This window comes from Hypoxylon trugodes (assembly GCF_022578975.1).
Source record: "Hypoxylon trugodes strain CBS 135444 unplaced genomic scaffold F4822scaffold_4, whole genome shotgun sequence".
Classification (NCBI taxonomy): Eukaryota; Fungi; Ascomycota; class Sordariomycetes; order Xylariales; family Hypoxylaceae; genus Hypoxylon; species Hypoxylon trugodes.
In genome coordinates, this window is record NW_026250019.1 from 3313209 (window position 1) to 3332961 (window position 19753).

The 19753-nt window shown below is 47.4% G+C and overlaps 5 protein-coding genes across 5 annotated transcripts; 1 reads left to right on the forward strand and 4 right to left on the reverse strand.

Annotated features, from left to right (window-relative positions):
• Positions 1–4: 4 nt before the first annotated feature.
• Positions 5–3456, forward strand: F4822DRAFT_428569 (ER membrane protein SH3-domain-containing protein; the record flags this gene model as incomplete). The annotated part of the gene is made up of 3 exons (XM_051460936.1): positions 5–314; positions 369–1979; positions 2828–3456. The coding sequence occupies 3 exons, from the start codon at positions 5–7 to the stop codon at positions 3454–3456; spliced, it is 2550 nt and encodes an 849-aa protein (XP_051316002.1).
• A 1012-nt stretch (positions 3457–4468) lies between these two features.
• F4822DRAFT_229909 (uncharacterized protein) lies at positions 4469–6125 on the reverse strand. The gene has a single exon (XM_051454115.1). The coding sequence runs from the start codon at positions 5930–5932 to the stop codon at positions 4481–4483; it is 1452 nt and encodes a 483-aa protein (XP_051316003.1). The 5' UTR covers positions 5933–6125; the 3' UTR covers positions 4469–4480.
• A 705-nt stretch (positions 6126–6830) lies between these two features.
• F4822DRAFT_401301 (HAD-like protein) lies at positions 6831–8954 on the reverse strand. Its single transcript, XM_051457925.1, has one exon. It carries the CDS (start codon positions 8253–8255, stop codon positions 7440–7442), a length of 816 nt encoding a protein of 271 aa, XP_051316004.1. The 5' UTR covers positions 8256–8954; the 3' UTR covers positions 6831–7439.
• Positions 8955–9882: 928 nt separating this feature from the next.
• On the reverse strand, positions 9883–12977 carry F4822DRAFT_443177 (PRO1 protein). The gene is made up of 2 exons (XM_051463076.1): positions 12445–12977; positions 9883–12313 (listed from the first exon to the last, which is right to left on the reverse strand). Exons 1-2 carry the CDS (start codon positions 12599–12601, stop codon positions 10428–10430), a joined length of 2043 nt encoding a protein of 680 aa, XP_051316005.1. The 5' UTR covers positions 12602–12977; the 3' UTR covers positions 9883–10427.
• F4822DRAFT_229921 (uncharacterized protein) lies at positions 12961–13776 on the reverse strand. The gene has a single exon (XM_051454116.1). The coding sequence runs from the start codon at positions 13576–13578 to the stop codon at positions 13096–13098; it is 483 nt and encodes a 160-aa protein (XP_051316006.1). The 5' UTR covers positions 13579–13776; the 3' UTR covers positions 12961–13095.
• Positions 13777–19753: the final 5977 nt, after the last annotated feature.

Consider the following 19753-nt stretch of genomic DNA (forward strand, 5'->3'; position numbering starts at 1 on the left):
AATCATGGGAGATGTTGAAGGAGTAGTATGCGAAACCTGCATGTTGTGCTTCCATCGCATCACGACGGAGACACCAAACTCTTTCAACATCCCTCATCATCAAGAGTACGACGCGTTTGTGAAAAGTGAGGATAATGGTTGTTTCACTTGCAATTGGTTATGGGCAAAACACACCCCGCCCCAAAGCACTGATGAGATTCGTCGAGATAATGTTGGAGAGTTCAAGATATCCTTCAAAGTAACCGGTAACAAGGAGATATGGAGGACGGTGTTCCATGTGGAATGCTCCTGGGCTGCCGATACGGATCTAGAAGGTATGTCTCACGGATCCTGAAAGACCATGAAGCAAAATGCTTACGATGGCTTAGTCTATATGTCGAGAAAGAAGGAACGCATACAGGATTGGGGTTGCTCGCATCGCATGCCGTGGAGTGATATTGAGGCTCGCCCTTGGTCTACCTTCGACCCCAATATAGGGTCTAGCCAGTCCCTCGGCACAATACAGAACTGGATATCGACCTGCCAAACGAATCATAAGTACTGCAAGCCCCCTCAATCGGAAAGCAAGTTTTTCTTTCCAACGCGAGTTATCGACGTTGGGAAGGCCGATCGTGGTATAATATCCTTACGGGGTAGAGATGAAATCATAACCGAAGGTGGCACTACAGAGAAAGAGATGAATCAGCAGACATCGTCACCCGACAATAGGCCAATTTACTGGTCCTTATCGCATCGTTGGGGTGATCCGACTAAGATCCGGCAACTTCTAAAGACCACGGAAAGTGAGCTTCGTAAGGGAATATCCTTAGACGACGTATCACCCACATTCCGCGACGCCGCTCTCCTTGTTCACCGCTTAGGTCATAGATATATCTGGATCGACTCACTATGTATCTTCCAAGACTCGGCAAGTGATTGGCAAAAAGAGGCTGGTACTATGAAGGATGTTTATCGCAATTCATTTTGCAACATATCAGCGATATGTTCCTCGTTTGATCCTACCAGTACCGGCCTCTTTGGAACAAGGATGGCCAAGTCAAGGCTCTTGTACCCATTTGTGGTGAATTTGACTAATGGACCATGGATTGTCTGGAACGATTCCATTTGGTTCGACGATGTTAATGGCGCGCCTCTCAGCACGCGGGGTTGGGTCGTACAAGAGCGATTTCTGTCCCCGCGAATCGTCCATTTCACGAAAAATCAAATGTACTGGGAATGTTTAGAAAGCACCCACTGCGAGACCGACCCTACGGGAAGCCTTCTGATTCTGAGTAGGGATAAGGGCAAAAATAATGTGATCAGGGAATACAAAGATCCGGGCTTACAGCTGGCCAAATCTCGAGCAAGACTAGCTGGTATTGATGTTGGCGGGGTTGACGAATCGACTGCAAAACACTTCCATTACCAGCATTGGTACGATATGGCTTCGACATACGCGTCATGCGGTCTTACCAAGGAGTCTGATAGGCTTATTGCTATGTCTGGTATCGCCAAAACGTTCCAGGAAGTTAGTGGTGATAAATACTTAGCCGGCCTCTGGGAACGCAAAATTGATACCGAGCTCACTTGGATAACTAAAGCCGGAGAGGGAGCCCAAGTTCGACGAAGCGAGTCTTACGCTCCATCGTGGAGTTGGGTTTCTGTCACGGGAGGTGGCGTGGAAATCAAAATCCCCGGTGAAGTTGCCATTAATACGAAACCCTTGTTCAAGCTTGTCGACATGCGAATTGTGACGGAACCTCCCGGTGGGGATACTACTGGTCTGCTTCGTTCAGCAGAGCTTCACATCGAGGGCGCGGTATATCCTTTTAACTGGGAGGGTCAGTCTAAGAAACTCCGGTTGTCTATTATCGGCGAGGATAAGACGCGATTCTACTATCCACTGGATGATAAAAATAATAACTTGATCCTTGACACATCGGATCTAGTTAAAAAATTTGCGGAGGGTGATGACGTCGAAGGCGTGTGCGTTCCGATATGTGAATCGTACCTTGGTCCGGGAGGGGCTACTAGACGGTACCTTGTATTGGTACATGATTCAGGTGATAGATATAAGAGGATCGGCCTTTTGAGATGGGGATTTGTTGGTCCATGGAATAGACATATACCTGATCCGGGTACTCGCATCACACTTATATAGAATTGAATTCATTTAATTCTGAGACTATTGTCTTGTAAATTTTAAGATTCAATAGAAACTCCGATAGTAAGAATGATGAAAGATGTACCTTTAATAAAAGTGGATTGATTAGTAATAAACTCTATCTTATCATACCCCCCACGCGCGGAAACAGCCTTACACAGATTGATTGCCATGTCGCATTTTCTCTCCTCTCAGCTCCTTCTCCTCAGCTGCGCCGAAAAGAATCACATACCTAATTCACAGTTGCGACCTCCTTAGTCCATCCTCTATTAACCGAAAAAGGGGGACGAAGTTCAACTAGCTCTCCTATGTGAAACAAATGCCTAAATAAACATTCGACAAATTAATTACATTTATTTAATTGATATCTTATATTTTGTATACATACTTCGATTTTGTCGCATCCCATCATAATCGCATCGCACGCATCGCCATCGCTGTCGTCATGCCGGACAAATGGGTAGATTGGAACAAGACCACCCGGTCTAAGGACTACCGGGGGTCAGCTTCTTTTGCGACCTTTATGATTATAGGACGTACGTCTATCTTTCTGAGAATCTAATATTTTCATTTACATCCATCTCCCCCACGTGGCCCAATATAATAAGACAAACTGGCCTATACCTTCTACATAGCACCACAACATTTACCACCAGACCAAATACTAACCCGCAATTACTATAGCAACATGTTTCTTCCTCGGCATCCTCTTCGCAATGTTCCCCTACGACTTCCCCCTCCTATGGACCAAAGACCCTATCTCATCCACGTACCTCGACCAACTCGAAATCCATCTCAAATTCCTCCACCAGTCCCCACCACTCATCGCGCGCGTTCTAAGCATCATGGTCGGCATCGGGTTTCTAGGCTTCTTCATCAAACTCTTCCGCGCCTCCGAGTCTAACATGCTATTCGACGGCGCCTCCCTCGTCCTGTATTTAATCGGCGTCGGCGTGTATATCGCGAACATAGTTAAGGGCTTGCGACTTGTTAGCGCTGGCGCTTGGAATACGGAGACTGGAGGCGCGCCGTTTGATCCTGTGGCCGTGGGTGTGGGTAGGCCTGGGGTTGGGGGCGGGGATCCGTTGACTGGTGGGGAGATTATACTTGGTCGTGAGGATAGCTTGAAGGTTATGGCTGCTAGTAACACGATTCTTGCGCTTGTCCTTGTGGGTGTGCTGGTCCTACAGGCTGGTCAGTGGTATGCTGAGCGCAAGGATAATGAAGAGTATGAGAAGCTTGAGATGGAGAAGGAGAAGTCGGGTCCTAGACCATCCAGCCCGACAGCTGAGAAGACGAAGAAGAAGCAGTGAGAGAGGGATATGCGAAACAAAAGGAAGGGATGGGAAAATGGGGGTGTTTTACTTTTATTCATTCTAACTCGGGTCTTCTCGGAATGCTCGAGCGCAGGGGGTGATACTTTGGTTGTGGACGTATGTATAATATAAAATGCATTGGAGGCATCATCTTCTCTTCATTAATCTGCATGTTAGTAGTTATAGGGTAAGTTATTTAGGGGAGGAATGGGTGAACAGGTCAAAGCATGAGGGATGAACGTGTTCGATTTGAGCAAGAATCATCACGCTTGTACGAAAAGAACGAAAAAGTACCGCTATATTGAGCACATGAATTTGAACGCGTCTACGAACGTAGCCCTTCCAGTCTACCTTCACCTTCAAAATAGCGAAATCTACAGTTACATGAGTGTCTAGGTGGCCAACTAACCAACAAACTTTCCAACCTCCAGTATGACTATTATCATAATCTACTCTTACCTTGGTAGTGTAGCCCACTAAATACATGTAATAGGAACAGACGTGGCAACGGAGTCATGGGACAACTAGCTAGTCTAACCTATCTAGTATCACGTGCCATAGCATCGACTTGTGTACTTAAGTATCAATTTACATATCAAGAGGCACATGCGTACATACAAAAGAACATATGTAAATTCAGTAACCCTTCAAGGGGCAGCGCATATTCATATTTACAATCTCCCCAGCGCTCACCGGTCTGTTCAACGATCCCTTACTAAAATAAAATATCGTAAAAAATAAAAGAAGGTGTTCCATGAACAAGAAGAGAAAATGAACGCCGAGTATGCAACCGCCCTACCTTGCCTTTACCCTTCCCGCCTGCTTAACTTTCCAGTGGTATCATATTATCCCATCCCCAGAACTTTTCCCCGCTCCGTCGAAAGCGACCGACTTTCTGCTATGCCATAACAAGGGAAAGAATGAGAGGAATAAAAATAAGACCGAAAAAAAGGACAACGCCAGCCCATGCAACCCTATAAAGCCTGCCATGCCGTAAATCAAACACCCAACCTTCAACGAACTACTGCCTCCTCGAGGGACCCGCATCACCAGTACCTAGATTTGTATTCCTCGTCGCGGTACTAGCTTTATGCTGGATATTCGACCACGTCGTAGCCGTACTATCCGGCCTCTCACCAACGCCCAACCCAGCGCCAAGCCCCGCACCAAGTCCACCACCACCCACCGTCATCGGGTCAGCGAAGATATTTATACTCTCCCCTTCACTCCCCGACCGCCCGCGCTCCCTACTATCCCTATCCGCAGGCGTAATAGTAAGCAACGGCGCCGGTACCACACCAGGCGAGTAATCGCGATGCGTAGGATGCGGATGCGGACTGTGCTGCCTCCCCACATTCCCATTCCCATTCCCATTCCCATGCGTCAGACTCCTCAACCCCGTGATCTCAGCCGAAGCATGATAACTCCTCGCCGGCCCAGACATGCCACTCCCAGGCCTGCCCGCAAACGGCGAGTAGGGCGCCATAAACTCGCTATCCCCTCCATACGCATACCCGAACTCCCCACCCCTAGGCGGCGACGCCACAGCCGTAGGCGACGACGCCGCGGTCTGGGATTGGGATTGGGATTGTTTCGCCAGAAAATCAATCCTTTGGTTCGGATACTGGGAATGGGGCACAGGTGCGCTGATTATATTGCCAAAAGACGAAGTCGAGGAGCCCCGGTGTAGTTGTTGCATTTGTGCGTTTTTCTTCTTCAGGGCTTGTTTACGTCGGAAACGGATTAGGACTACGGCGGATATGATTAGGACGATGCCTACTATGCCCCCGATTACACCGGCGACTATGGTGACGGTGTGGGATGTGCTGGAGGTGGAGGGGGCGTCTACTGTTGCGGCGCCGGTTGTGGAGGTCGGTGTTGGACTTTCGCCTGCGGAGGAACTGGTTGGGATACCGCTTACTGCTACTGTTGTCGAAGCTGCTGTTGTCGGTTTGCCGGTGGATGAAGTATGTGTCGGAGCCTTTGTGGTTGAAGACGAACTAGGCTTATCCGGAGTCGGTTTCTCATTCTGATTCGCCTCCTTGACACATATAGTCCCTCCATCACACCGGTATCCGAATGGGCAGCAAGAATTACCGCAGGAAGCGAGGGTGAAGCCATCGAGAGCCGTCGTCTTGATTTCGGCGGTCGGGTTCTTCGAAGCATCTTGGAGACCGAGATCGCATGTTATGGGACTGATCTTGTCGCAGTTGCTTCCCTTTGGACAGCATAGTACTGTTGTGTTGCCCGCCAGTACATTACATGTTGCTCCTGTTTCGCAGCAGAAGTTGTCTGGTAGTCCGGATTGCGTGCATTCTGAGAAGCCGTCTGCGTTGCATGTGCTATCCGCCCGACCGAATAGAAGCTCTCGTGAAGGTAGTTGACCGATATAAGTGGCTGACGCGGACGCTGCAAGCAGCGCCGCCGCCGTTGTGAGTCGAAGAGCCCAGAGGGGGCCCAATATCCGTGGCATAGGTAAGTCTAATTAATAGGAAGGCAACCAGGCCTTGTTTGTTTTCCCTTTTCCTCCAAGTTTGCCCACGGATGGTGTTCTAGGTAGCTAAGGGGGGGTTTGAAAATACAAGTTTATAAATGGATATTTGAAATTATGAGACGAGTGGTATTAAAACAACATATGTACTGAGTATGGTGAAATATGTGATTATCAAAGTAAAAAATGTCCAAAATCATTCAAGGAAACTCGATCAGAAGCCAAGATATGTGGAGGTGTGACTTAGAAATAGTATCTAGAAGAGTCACTAACGAACAATGAGGCTGCTCGAACGTTGAGTCGAATGATAGATTGAAAGGACATGAGACGAAAATGCGTATGACAAAGATTCGAAACAACAACTGAAAAATACGACTACAACAACGAATTTCGATACACGCCCTATGAATCATACTTACGTCCCTTGGTATCTTTTGTTTCCACTTTGTTCGGCCATTGTTCATCTCCTTAGGCTCCCTTGGTCGGGAGAAATCCCAGAGATAGCAAACAATTCAGTCGCCTGACTCAGGCGATGAAGACCTCTCTGGTCCAACGAATGCGACCGGATGGGGGTCTTCAAGATGATGCCCCGGAATATGCGGCGGGATGCGCGCAATCGACTGGATATCTTCATCCTAAAAATAATCAAATGGTAGAATTAGTTGCAGAGTAGATCTACACCCGCTAGCTGTAGATTGCGTACTACATTTGGGTACTACGGGACTGAGTGGATGTAACAAACTTCCCAGGTTCGATGTTGAGATGAGGCAAAACGAGTCTTGGACGACGAGGGTATCACTAGAATGAGAGGTTATTATGAGGCGAATCGCCCAAGTTGTCCTTAGTAAGTGTTCTTGTTGGGCGGTTACAGGGGCGCCAAGTCACGACAATAGAGAAGGAGAAGCAATTTGATGTGTGTGATTGGTCCTAAAAAGATTAGTGACTTTCAAATTAGACGCGACGAACAAAGATACGCGTCTCTGATTGGTTAAAAGGAAATCAGTGTTTCCTAATTTGGTACCAAATCTAGTAAATCTAGACGCTGATTGTGTGACAAGGATTCCCGTAAGATCCCTGATGAAGATCCACTATAGTATAAACCCTAAGCAAGCCGGGGAGGGGGTTATGTATTTTTGTACACATTCCGAGAATTGCCGTTCGGGTTTTCATCAACTCCGGTGGCTTGGACTGCGCCTACACCACACACACACACACACACACTGAGATAATTAGGTATTCCTTCTGTAGATACACAGCTAATTATGTGTCGATAGTGACAGTGTTATGTAACCTATGCGTTCATTCCTTCAATGCTACACACACGAGCCTCTTGGTAACCCAATAATCCATCGATGAGAGGCCTCCATATGCACGACATTGCCCTACGCCACGGCAGGAACATCCTCTGAATCGAACATTCTGGTTCGGCGCCCTACAAGGCCGTCGGTAGGATTTGTGATGTGTAAATCCGTCATTAACAACGTTGCTGTTAGACCTGACCCAAGGCCCTGATCGCGGAAGGCAATCCTTGCATTCCGTTGTCACCGAGAAACACGTTGTTCTCGTTTCTAACAACATTCATATCTTCACTGCCATCATCAGTCCAACGGTAAACATACACCGTACTTAGGCCTAACTTCTTCGCAGCCCTGAGGTCATACGCATGGGCTGCAACCATAACGGCCTCTTCCGGCCGCACGCCGACCAGACGCATTGCCTTCTCGTAGGCCTCCGGCGCCGGTTTATAGACGCCTAGCAGTTCACTAGAAAACAGCATACTGAAAGTGCCATCCAAACCAGAAGAACGGACCAGGTCAAGTTGTAGCCTCGTGGTTCCATTAGCCAACACAAACAACTCCAGGCCCAACTCATTCTTTAGCGCGGTTAGCGCAGGCTTAACATCCGACCATGAGGCCATATTGTGCCATGCTCGTACAGCGCCCTCAATCGCAGGGACCGTAGTCGCGCTGCCGTCTGAGGGAACACTTGTAAACCCAACGAAATATTGCCGCTCTCTTTCATAAACATCCCGATTTAGAATCCGGAGCAATGTTCTGCGATGTGTGACGTCAATATCCTCAAGCGGTAGACCCTGCGCCGACCGCGCATGCACCTCGCTGAAGAATTCTTCTCGCCAGTTAAGTGCCAATTTCGAGCGGGTAGACTCCGCTATAGCGTCTGGTAAGGCTTTGATGACTCCGCTGTGCCAATCGAGACATGTACCCATGAAGTCGAAGAATACGGCTTTGATTATTGGCGCCTTCCGATGGACCTCGGATGAAGAGTGCGCTTGCGCTTGCGACATGGCAGCTAGCCTTATGACAACTCACCGTGGTCTTTGGCGTAGTGATCCTAGAAATTGAGTCATACCACCAAGGGTCCCGGATTGATGCACGAAACGGTGTGGTCGGTCTGTGAGGGTGAACACTTAACCTGGTAACTAGAATTGTTGGATTCCCATCAGGCGCAGACCGCTTCAGGGTTGTGCGTGGAATTTTTTTCAATTCTTTTTTTCTCGCCTACGAGCAGAGAAACATAGATCATCGCCTCATTTGTTGCCAGCATGACAAAATTCCCACTTGAACCCCGTACCTGCTGAATTGAATGGGGCCCTGCCGTCGTTACCTAGTAGCCGGGTCGGCGCATTATGCGTTGTGTAAATTGCCGTCCCGTGAGCATGTGGCTTCGCAAAGTTGGCAAGTTTCAAGATTGTTGCCCAAGGGTCGGAAGAAAAGATCGGATGAAGAGCCATTTCAGCTTAGCAGGGGAAAAAAAGAAAAAGAAAAAGAGGGATCTACTAATACGTCATCGGTTAAAGTAAAGCAAAATCGAAAGCACGGTCTCGAACGAACGAATGCATGAATTTCTTCGCTAGCACAGCCCACTATCGACACCTGAACTATTCCATGGCTTGCCTTGCTAGGATTGATTGATTTCTCGCGTGGTTTTTTTAGTTGATCTACGATGTAGTGGAAATTTACCCGCTTTCACGCGACAGCAACGCCGCAATTTACAGCGTACAATCAATTAAATCTGCCTTGCACCTTGTCGCAATAGCAATATCAATTGACATACGCAGCTGAAAGTGAAACCCCACAAACAAGTTCGTACATAACATACATAACATAACATACATCGCATACGTACGTATGTCTCTTATCTGAACCGAAGAAAAGCAGTAAGAAAAGCCTCTTCAAACCGATCGGATTGCTGAATTGGGTAATAGGCGGGGGAAGGAGGAGGAGCGGGAACGGGGATGCTAGTGTTAGTTTAGGTAGGTAGACGATCTTAGAATCCATGTCATGCCCACACGATGCCTTTGCGTGAAACCCGATGGGGGATCGTCGGTCGTTGAGAATTGGGCGTCGAACACCTGACTCATTTTTTTCTTCATTTTTTTTTTTCTTGATCACGAGATCATCCACCTTGTTCACCGCTCAGCTTTCTTCATATCCGGGTTCGGCGTGCAATTGTAGCAAGTCAGGTTCCACGGATAGTAAGGCAGATCAACGTTGCGGCTTATTTTGTTACCTGCTCAGCTCAGTTGGTTATTGTTAAGTTTCAAAGGAATAACCAAAGCAAACAAGCAAGACAAAAGAAGCTAATTAGGTCAATTGGTCAATGTTAATTCGAGTTAATTTAGACTAATTAGTTCAAGACAATTAAGTCAAAAGAATATACTATATTAATAACAATGCTATTATTTACCCAAGTCACAAGGCAAAAAGAAGTACTTATGTTTTATTTTAATTTTTATTTTATTTTATTTATTTTTTCTTTGGTGCTATTATATTACAACAACTGCTATTACCCTCGGGGATTTTATGTCGCCCGAGGGTTCTAGGAGGCGGGGGACAATCATTAGCGGTGCCACCCCTTAAACTATCCTTTTGAATCTTTCCCATCCAAAAGGATAAAAGTGTGAAAAATGCTAGGCCTATAATCCAGAACCAATGCTGAATCCCCGAAACACCGAATGGCTTCAAATTGCCCACGATAAACTCCCTTCGTGACCCCCCTCCTTTCCAATGCATGCAATGGTATATATGGTCTGTGATTCGACGATGATATCAACAAATAGGAGGAATAAAAGAAAAAAAATAAAAGGGAATCGATAGAATAGGAAATGAAATCGTCGTCTCCTCGTTAAGCCGTAGCAAGGTTCATTACCTCCCAAATCGTGCCAACTCACTCCAGTTGCCCACGATAAAATAATGATGATATATCCAAATAAATATCCCTGAAAACCCTTCCGCTTCCTATTCCAAGTGTCGTTCCGGTTGCCTTGCGGCATCCTCTCTCTAGTGGGTATTATGATGATAGTAAAAAAAAGTAATAAAAGAAAAGAAAATATTTGTAGCGTGGCCAACCGTAGCCAAAATGCAAAAGGGACTAGCAATTTCCTGCATTGCCCCGAAGGCCACCCTTAGTAGATGAGGAGAAGTAGGACTACCTTCCTCAAGACCAGCTATGAGGATTAGATCAATAGGTAGTCCCATCCCCTCATCTGCATAACATCTCTCCAGGAGATGAAGGGCGCCTCTGGGGTCCCATTTGCACTAGGACTCGGTTGGCTGCTGTCGGCTTGTTGCCAAACCTCTTGCAAAAGCGAGACAACGCCGCCGAAGCTGCCATAGTTAGAAGCGTCGCCAAGCTGTGCAATGCGGTCGTTGAAAAATTGTCGGAAGCTGGAGTTCATTCCGCTGACGGATCCGCCAATTAGGTAGACCCAAGCGAGACTTCGGTCGTAGCCACCAGGACCAGATGGGATGAATTGTAGCACGTTAGTAAGCTTCTCCACGAGGCCGACGCAGCTACCTTGGCTGGGCGAGAAACCAGGGACCAAACTGCAGAGGTAGATGCGTGCAGCGAGTCGGAAAGCGCTGGTGATGTTCTTGCTGAGTTGTTTCGGGCTAAGAGAGCCATTGGCGTTGAATGGCATTTTAGGACCGCAGTCATTAGCCTCAGTCAATCCAATTTGGTCGCCTAGAGCGTGCACGTGCTGGCAAAGAGTAATGTCGTCCATGCCCTCCTTCTTGAGCGCCTCAAGGCAGGCAATCTCAGAAATGAGGTACATGATGTGGTCGTCGCAGCCCATGAGTTCGCGCAGTCCCAAGAATGGGTTGTTGCCAGAAAGGTGCTTTTCGCGGTAGGTGTGTGCGAAAATTGGAGCCCTGCCTTGCATGGTAGCTCCCAGGATGTCGATCCATGCAGTCAATGTCATGTTGAATGGGGTTGGGGTGAATTGCTCGGTGCTGTCGGAGACTAGGCGAGGCAGATCCAACTTTGCGACTAGCGAGTTAACTGCCTGGAAGTGTTGGTGCCATGGAATGTCAGGAAGCGAGTCGTCATATCGGCCGACGCAGCATTGGAAGAAGATGAGACCAAGAGTTGCCTCGAGGATCTGGTGGTGGTTCTCATCCTTGTTTAGCGCCTCGCAGAGAGCGACAATGGTAGCGTGTCGGTGTCGCATGATATCGTTGTCTACTTCCTCTCCCTGAACGTTCATTGTCGCCTTGTAGTGTTGCGCTGCAATCATGAGGCAGCAGTGAAGGTAGCCCTTGTTGTCTCGCAGGTTAGGCAGGATGAGGTCAGAGCCGACGGATCCATGTTGGTTGGCTTCCAGGATAGGGAAGATTGTTGGCAGCACATATCGAATGAAGTGTTCCATTAATCGTTGGTCGTTCTCATCTAGATCAATGTCAATTTGCGATGTGTTGTTAGGAAGGCCGTGGGAGAAGTCGAAGAAGTTGCAGTTCAAGCTCTCTTCGGCTAATGATTCTCTGCGCTCTTGGTAAACTTGCTCGCCCCATTCTCCGTCAGCGGGATAAGACGGGAGAACGGTTCCTGGAGGCGGTGGTGTGTGGAAAGTGCTGAAAGTGGAAACGGTCGATTCCCGAAGAGTTGGGACGTCGTTGACAAACATTTGTCGCTCAGTTTTGACGTCAATCTCATAAGGAGACATGTTGAACATGAAGTCGGCATGCGACGGGAGTATGTGTGGGTTGTAAGCTCCATACTCGGGGACATTGGGTGGACTGTTGAAGTTAAAAGCAAATTGCGAATCGATCGACGCTGACCTTGTCCGGTCAAGAGGGTCTGAGAATGTCGCAGATGTAGGTAGGGAGTGAGACAAGCCAGGCGGCGAGCTAACTGAAGTTTGAATGGTGTGCGATGCCTTCTCGGAGAGCTTCTTGCGCTTGATTATCATCTTGATTTCGTCCTTGTGTTGTCGCCTCGCATCGTTGTTGCTCCACCACATTGGTCGCTTATATTCGCAGGAAAGTCCGAGATGTTTGCATGCTGAGCACATGGGAGTACCCTCATCGCACTTCTTTCGTCGTAATCTGCAAGTATAGCAGCCTGTAGTAGAAAAAAAAGGGTCTTGTTAGTTGTGTGGTTCTTAAGTTGACTTACACACATCCGAGGTAGGGTCTGTGTAAGTGACCCGTGTGTGTAAGTCGAGTTGTAAGTATATAAAAGGGAACACCAACCTGTTCTTGAACGGCGGTGCATCTGTGTCTTTGTCTTGGTGTTTGCATTGTTACTTTGCTTCGAAGAAGCTTTAGACTTGGTCGGTTGTGCGACAGCCATGTTGACGGTTGCTGCTCTCATTAGGTCTCCCTGGGGGTTGGGGGGTAGAGTTGACATTTGTATTTTATGTGTAAGTCGAGGTACCTGCGTCGATATGGTGGTGGGGGGTGTGAATGCTAGTTCACAAGCCGAGCGAAAGCGGGAGACAAGGGGAACAGGGGGCCCCAGTTCTAGGTCCAGGTCGATACTTGCTAGGTTGCTGGGATATGTCCAGAGATTGCGCCTCGAAGCCAGTAATTCTCCAAAAACGCTCAATGCTCTCAAGTTCTCGTGCCCGGTGAATAATAACCCGTGGGTGGAGATAAGACCGGCTTGAAGTGGGAATATCGGATTTGGTAAAAATTAATATTATTTTTTTTTTCTTGTCCTCGTCGAATGAATGATAGGATCCAAGCAAGTACCAGCTTGCCTTTCACGTTAGTCGAGTATAGCGTGTAAAGAGAGGGTATAGGGGAAAGAGGAGGTTAGGAGGAGAGAGAGGAAAATGGTAAAGAGAAACTGGAACGACACTTGGATCTTCTACCCTTCAACAACTCTATCATGAAGAAATCTTAAGCTAGGTAGATTGGAGGTGTGAAAGACTTATATCGTGGCCTCGTCCTCTTCGGCCACCACTTTAGCTGCATCGCGAACCCAAAGGCTGTGTTCAAAAATAGCAACATGCGCAATATTGGGGTAATTCCTATTTTAGCCCATGACCATTGTGGCCTAATTACAGACCACGACATATGCAACATTTGCAAATTAGCCCACATTGGGGTAGGACGTGGTGACTTGAGCCGGATATGCGCTTGCGGATTCCAATGAGCTTGGCCGGTTAGATGGACCGTAGTCGAGTCACTTGGATCATGGTGGGTATCCTTGGGACCACCTGGACCAACCACCCCACTCGAGATGAGCGATACAAGGGCATTGTACCACTCGGTCACACTCGCGGAAGACGGTGGATGCAAGCAGAGCCAGGGGTCCAACTGCAGGGTAGACGACCTTGAGCGACTAAAAGAGGCAGTTCCCATACGTGGCTTGCCTGTCATTGGATAGGCCACTCGAAAGTCCGGCTCCACTGTGATGCTACCTAAGGTACCCTCGCAAAGAGAGAAGTAGTCGCTCTCTCGTCAACCACCACCAGCACTTGCAGATTTTCTTCGTTATGCGTGTGTGCGTGGATGGATGGGATGTGTGTGACCTTGCCAGCCCTGTACTCATCCTTGCATCGAGCAAGCCCTGCGGACTTTCGAGTTTATTGAAAGCCGCAGGGATTTATTAGCGTCGATCGGGGTGAGAAAATAAGCAGGGAGAGTGAGAATTGCGAGTTGCGTGTGTAAGGTCAAGTTTGTACTCCGTCTAGTACTCCGTCTAAGGAAAGAGGCTATTCTCTTCGAGGATTTCTATCATGCCACCACCACCACCCATTTTCCCTTTTCCTAACCTTAAGCGGAGACTGTTGAGTCGTTGTCTTGGACTTGGTCCCGCTTTCTTTCCTTTTTTTCAATCTTTCGCTTAGATTGCACGTTGATGATAGACATGTCGTGCGAGAAGAACCACGAGAGGGAGAAACCCCACGTGTGGACTTTTTCTTGATCTTCTATGAGGCAGAAATGCCAGGTGGTCGTACTTAGGAGACCAAAAAGTAATATGTACAGTATGCAAGGAGCCATGGCAGCTTGCCGATTGCCTTTCGCATTGACCATAGGCGCACGGATGGTGCGGTTACGCTGCATAAGCTGACCGATAATCATAGATTGCTCTGCTCTTGAGTTGCATATGCGGGCATCAAGAACCCATATTCGTACGTATGTATAATGTTACGTAGTACGTAGGCGGTTCAAGTCGAACCGCCTGTAAGCAGGTATGTATGTACTCCGTACATAATACGCAGTAGGTATATGCCACCCCCGCTAGCTTTCATTGCCGCATGTGGATAACATATCGCCGAGTGGAGCGGAGTACCGTAGTATGTATGCTGAACTAGGTGAATACCTGCCTACTAAAGTTGTCCCGTTCGATAAAACTACCCAGTAGGTAGGCAGGCAGGTTGAATTTTGCGAACCTAACGAGCGAACCCAGGAACAACAGCCTCTCGATCGCAAGCTTCTGCTTCCTATGGAGGAAGGAAGTTGTCTGTGTAGCATTTCCATTCGTATAGCATAATTATTCTATATGGCAAGCGTCCATTAGGCATAGCCTCCGTCCGCCAATGGGAGTTGAGTTCGCGAATATTAGCACGAGATTGGCCATCATTATAAACCAGTGACCTTCCGGTCCACAGGGCTGTTAGAACCGGCCTTTTAGATACCCTGTGTAGAAGCGGAACGAGGTCGGAGCTAAGAAAGTCGCGCCGACTCTAGAATGCCCGTAGCCGAAGCGGAGGAAGGTCACGGTATTTTTTTCCCCTAGACTTATTACTTAGGTAGGTATTGTTACTTGTTGAGCTCAAGGGAATCAAGGGAATCATGGCATGTTCGTGGCTGACCGGCTCGTAGGCTGGACGTTGCTGTGGCACCGGCGAATATTTCGAATATTAAGATGGTATTAGCGAGGAGCCAATGAGAAAAGAGGATTGCTAAAAACCATATGCATCCTTAGAGGAACTAAGGAATAAAATGGCAGTCAAGCTCTTTGATTCGAGGCTCTAAGAAAGTTGGCGCCAGTAGCGGGCTTAGCCGAAATCTTAGTTGATGTGACAAAGTAAGGGTTCGCGATGCGGATTGGCTCAAGCTCGGAAGCTAGATCCTTGCCTAGCCGGGATAAATTCATGATGGAGGGGGGAAGTCTGACCAATCTACGGTCGAAAGCTGCAAGTTCCCATTAGCGTATATAGTGGACCCAGTGGATTTAATGGACTATGTGGGGTCCGAATGCAGAATCTAATGAATCCCGGGCCGCCAAGACACGGCATCAGGGATGGTTCTCTTCCCTTTTCTTCCAGATGAGCCAAACAGAAAAATGCAGCCTAGCCTTAGGTACGCGGGTACTTTACATGGGTTACTTCATGTAGCTTGTAGCTTTACCAGCTTACAAGAGCTTTCCCCATGAATCCTTCTTACCGTAACCAGCAAAATCAGCACTTATCAACAATCAAGCGGTGGTCCATGCACCCCATAAGCTATGGGGGGCTGGTCGCTTTGGTCTGTGGCTTACCGGATTTGCGTAGGAACCGGAAGTTGACCGGCTGTTGGTAGTGAAGATCACCCGATAACAATTCGTGGAGGGCTAATTTGGCCAAATTTTCTATTATTATCCCACTTAACCTTCTCTTGGCCTTCCCTTTGCGTTAACTTAATCTGGGCTAATTCAAGATACACTTTCCTTTCTGCATGTCAAATGCAGCAAATGCACGATGGGCGCTAAAAAGAGTGTCACATTCATTTATGATCTTGATCAACATCAATAATTAGTTCTATTTTTGATTTAGCCCTCAATTGCTGTGCGCTTAATTTGGGCTAATTTGGTCATTCTTCTTTTCTCTCTTCTTCCAAGTCTTTAGAAGGATCCGGAGTATGTATTGTAGTACTACATAATACTAGTAATACTGAATACTAACAAATATTTTCTCTCTTATCCTCATCCATGACAGCGATCGCAAGATTAACCCCATGTAACAATCGTCACCCGTCAAGCCTCATCATGCCATGACATACCCAAACTCCCCCTGTTATTGCGCACAAAAAAGATTTTTCTTTTCTTTTCTTTTACCGACTGTCCCGGCATTACGGTCATAGCAAAAGCAAGTCGACAGCAAATCTATTTTGTACAATGCATCACTTCGCCAACAGATATTAGTTTATGCGTCATCCCCTCCTCATCCATCGCAGACTCTGGCTAGTTGTTCAATTTAATATATGCCATGCTACTGTACCTACTGGTAAATGCTTGTTAAATGCTGGACGGGGAAGTGTTGTAGTCTCATCGCTGATGGGGTTTTAATACTTGGGTTGCTTAGGTATGTATCTAGAAACATGGTTGGAAAATTCCCTATAACGAATAAGATACGTACGTATGGCTTCGTTACATTAACATGTGGTATAATAGGCTTGCAATGTAGAATTAGGTAGCTAAGGTAATAATGCCAATATTATTAACGTTGTAATTCGAGCGGCGACAGCATCACTGTTGAGAGTATCGTCATTCAGCCCCCAATCAATCTGATAAAATAATGAAGAGACCCTTCCCCGGCTCCACCCCCGTGGAGTTTTGAAGACCTGCACTGCGTGCGTGGTTATTGTAAATAATTGCGTCCGTGCTGTGCTGCGCCGTTATCGCCAACCCTGTCAAGGCATTTGATGCAAATCATCATAAAAGCAAACTCCCACTCCCACCCGGCAGCCAAGCTGTTGCGTCCCGGTCTATCATCCGCCGGCTCGCGATGGGAAAGGATTAATACACCCAAGTTTTAATCCTCGTCTTCCGCTGTGATACGTGCTGTAGTGGAGACCAGACTAACACCAAATCGAGTTCGTTATTAAGGCTTCTACGATCTACTAATCATTATTTATACTAGGATAACTTCTAATTTCTATTCAGTAGGTCTAGTCTGTGCTAACTAGCAGTGTTGCTTCGGCTGCATTCAGGGATCTCGAGGTCCCCTACTAGTTCTTTAGTGAAATTACCTGCATTCGTCAAGTCTTTCCCTGTTCAACCCTATTCGCCTATTCACCGGTGGAGGGTCTCAACGGTAAAATATGAAGACTCGACAAAGCACAAATTAGAATCTCGAGATGGCATCTCAGAAGAGCACAGATCTTCATTTACCACGAGGGCTCATTTCTATTCGGAATAAAAGGAGAATCGACCATCCACCACGAGACGAGTCTCGCATTGAGGTTTCCTCATGTGATGACTTGAAATTGCGTGTTCTCGGCGTGCCATTGGGTCCCGTAGTCCTTGAACCAACTTCGCTTAAAATAAGGCGACCCTCACCGTCCCAGGGGAAGACAGCCCGTAAAGCTGACTTCCGAGCCAAGAAAGTCGTGCTCGCAACAATGACCTCCGAAACTGCTCGACGAGCTGAGCAGGTATTGGTCAACGTGATATGGTTGCGTCGGGGATCAAAAAATGACGACTCGCTTTTTAGCAGTTCGTTACCTATTATCTCCTATTATCTGGGGTTTGTTAAACGTGACATTGAAATCGGATATAATCGGGACAGACCATGTTCATTAGAATATTGTTGAATGAATCGCGATGGCTCATATGTGGATCATTAACTACAATACAATACGCAAGCTAATGACAGGGAAGTAGATCATAGCTACCTATAACGTCCAAATCTCAAAGTGACGATGGCGGGGACGCACACAAAAAATCTACATGCTTGAGAAATCACAACATAAAGAAGTTTAGTGTACTGTCGGTCACCAACTTCGTATATTGCTGCATGGAGGATCAGATTGTCTTAGATCTTGGTTTGCTTCCTTGATGACCCCCCGACTAGCTTGTTGACGATCTTGCATCTGTTCATCAATATCAAACTATCGGTGTATTCCGCTACGCTAGACTAACTAATGAATGAATTATGCTGACCGACGCTAAAGTCTTATGTGTGAACTCACTTCGCGGGGAGCAGACGGAAAGACAGCTTCGTAAAGCTGTATACCGTATGCGGGAGCTTACTGCTGCTCGTGCAGCGGACTTGCAGGACCAGTGTGACCCCCCGCCACATGCCGTTCGTGGAGTTATGGAATTACCCAGCCAACTGCCTTATTTGTCTCTCATCGTTGATCTTAGAGCCGACGGCCCTGTTCCGAATTAGAGATATCGAGCTTCTTATTTTCTTAATGACCTATCCAATCTTACGTGGCTTTTCCTCTCAATCACAAGCCGGGACCGAGCAATTGAGGGGGGTCTTTCCTCGGCCAAGTCGCTGAATGGAGGATATCGTCCCTCGATTAACTCACCTCATCGTGGGACTCGGCCATTCACATACATAGAGCCTCTGATATTCCCCCGTCATGTGCCCGTAGCCAGGTCACGCTGACTCCCACGATATGCCCACTATTGGGTACCAAATCAAGGTGGATCCGTTGCAAGGGACCATAGAATTTTCCAAAACTTGTTCCTTTCAACAATACCGCTCTCAACCTCAACCTCATCAAATTCGCACATTGGGTAGATCCGTTAAGCTAATGATTAGCTAGCAAACCGGACCGTTCCAGATCCAACGTGACTCTTCGCGCGGGATACCTAACTAGAATGCTTATTGTCTTGTCAAGAATACGAAGATCTCTTTAGAGCCCGTCGCGATCCGTTGTTGGCTTTACGATATTCCCGCTATTGGTGAGATTGATGAAGGTAGATCCTAGTTTCTCCGAATTCACTTTACTGTCGAGATTAATAAGATGTCGTAAACATCAATCCTGTCGCCTTGCAACGTACCACAGGAGAGGGGTTGGATCCAAAGATAGAGAGGAATGTACAGTTACCGCATGGTAGTAACCATGAATACCCTAGGAAGCAGCAGTCCTCTTGTACATACCCAGTGGAGAAACTACGGTAGAGAACCCCCCTGGCTCGGGGTGGCATTTTCCTTACCCTGTCCGTCTATCCGACCTAGCAGCCCTGGAACGGATAGTGGACTATTGTCTCTGTCCCAGTCTCATCTTACTAGCATGTGCAGAGCGCAACGCACAAACCGCAGACTGCAAATGCTTATTGCTTGCTATAGCTAATGCTAATGCCGGTGATTTCAGTCATCATTCGAGCGGGCAGTCGTATCCTAGCCCGGGAGCAATCCACTGAGTTGATCCGCTCAGTTACCCAAGATAGGCCGACTTCGCTTGGGACCACAATGAAGAGGAGTTACTCACCTCTGACCGCTTCAAGATAACGTAGATCGAGAAGTATCCAGATTGATAAATAAAATAAATTGGCGCGGTGATGCAGTAGCGCGGACCTCTTCCCGTAATACGGGTATTCCAGTGACACTCACACCTACTACTACCATCACACAGCTTTTGCGGAGAAGATCGAGGTAAGAAATAAGGCTTCGCATAGCATTTTCTGTAAGGGGCCAAACTTCGATATGTATGTATGTTCGAGGCGCTATTTCTTCGAGCATTTCCCTTATGGGTGATGGAGGGGATGGCCTCGTTGGTCCCTGTGTGCAGTACGCCACTTTTTGCTAGCTCGTTTCTACGAGAACGATGCCTAATCGGGTTTGAATTGAAGAAGATGGACATGGGCGGACCATCCCTGCCCGTCCATGCTTAG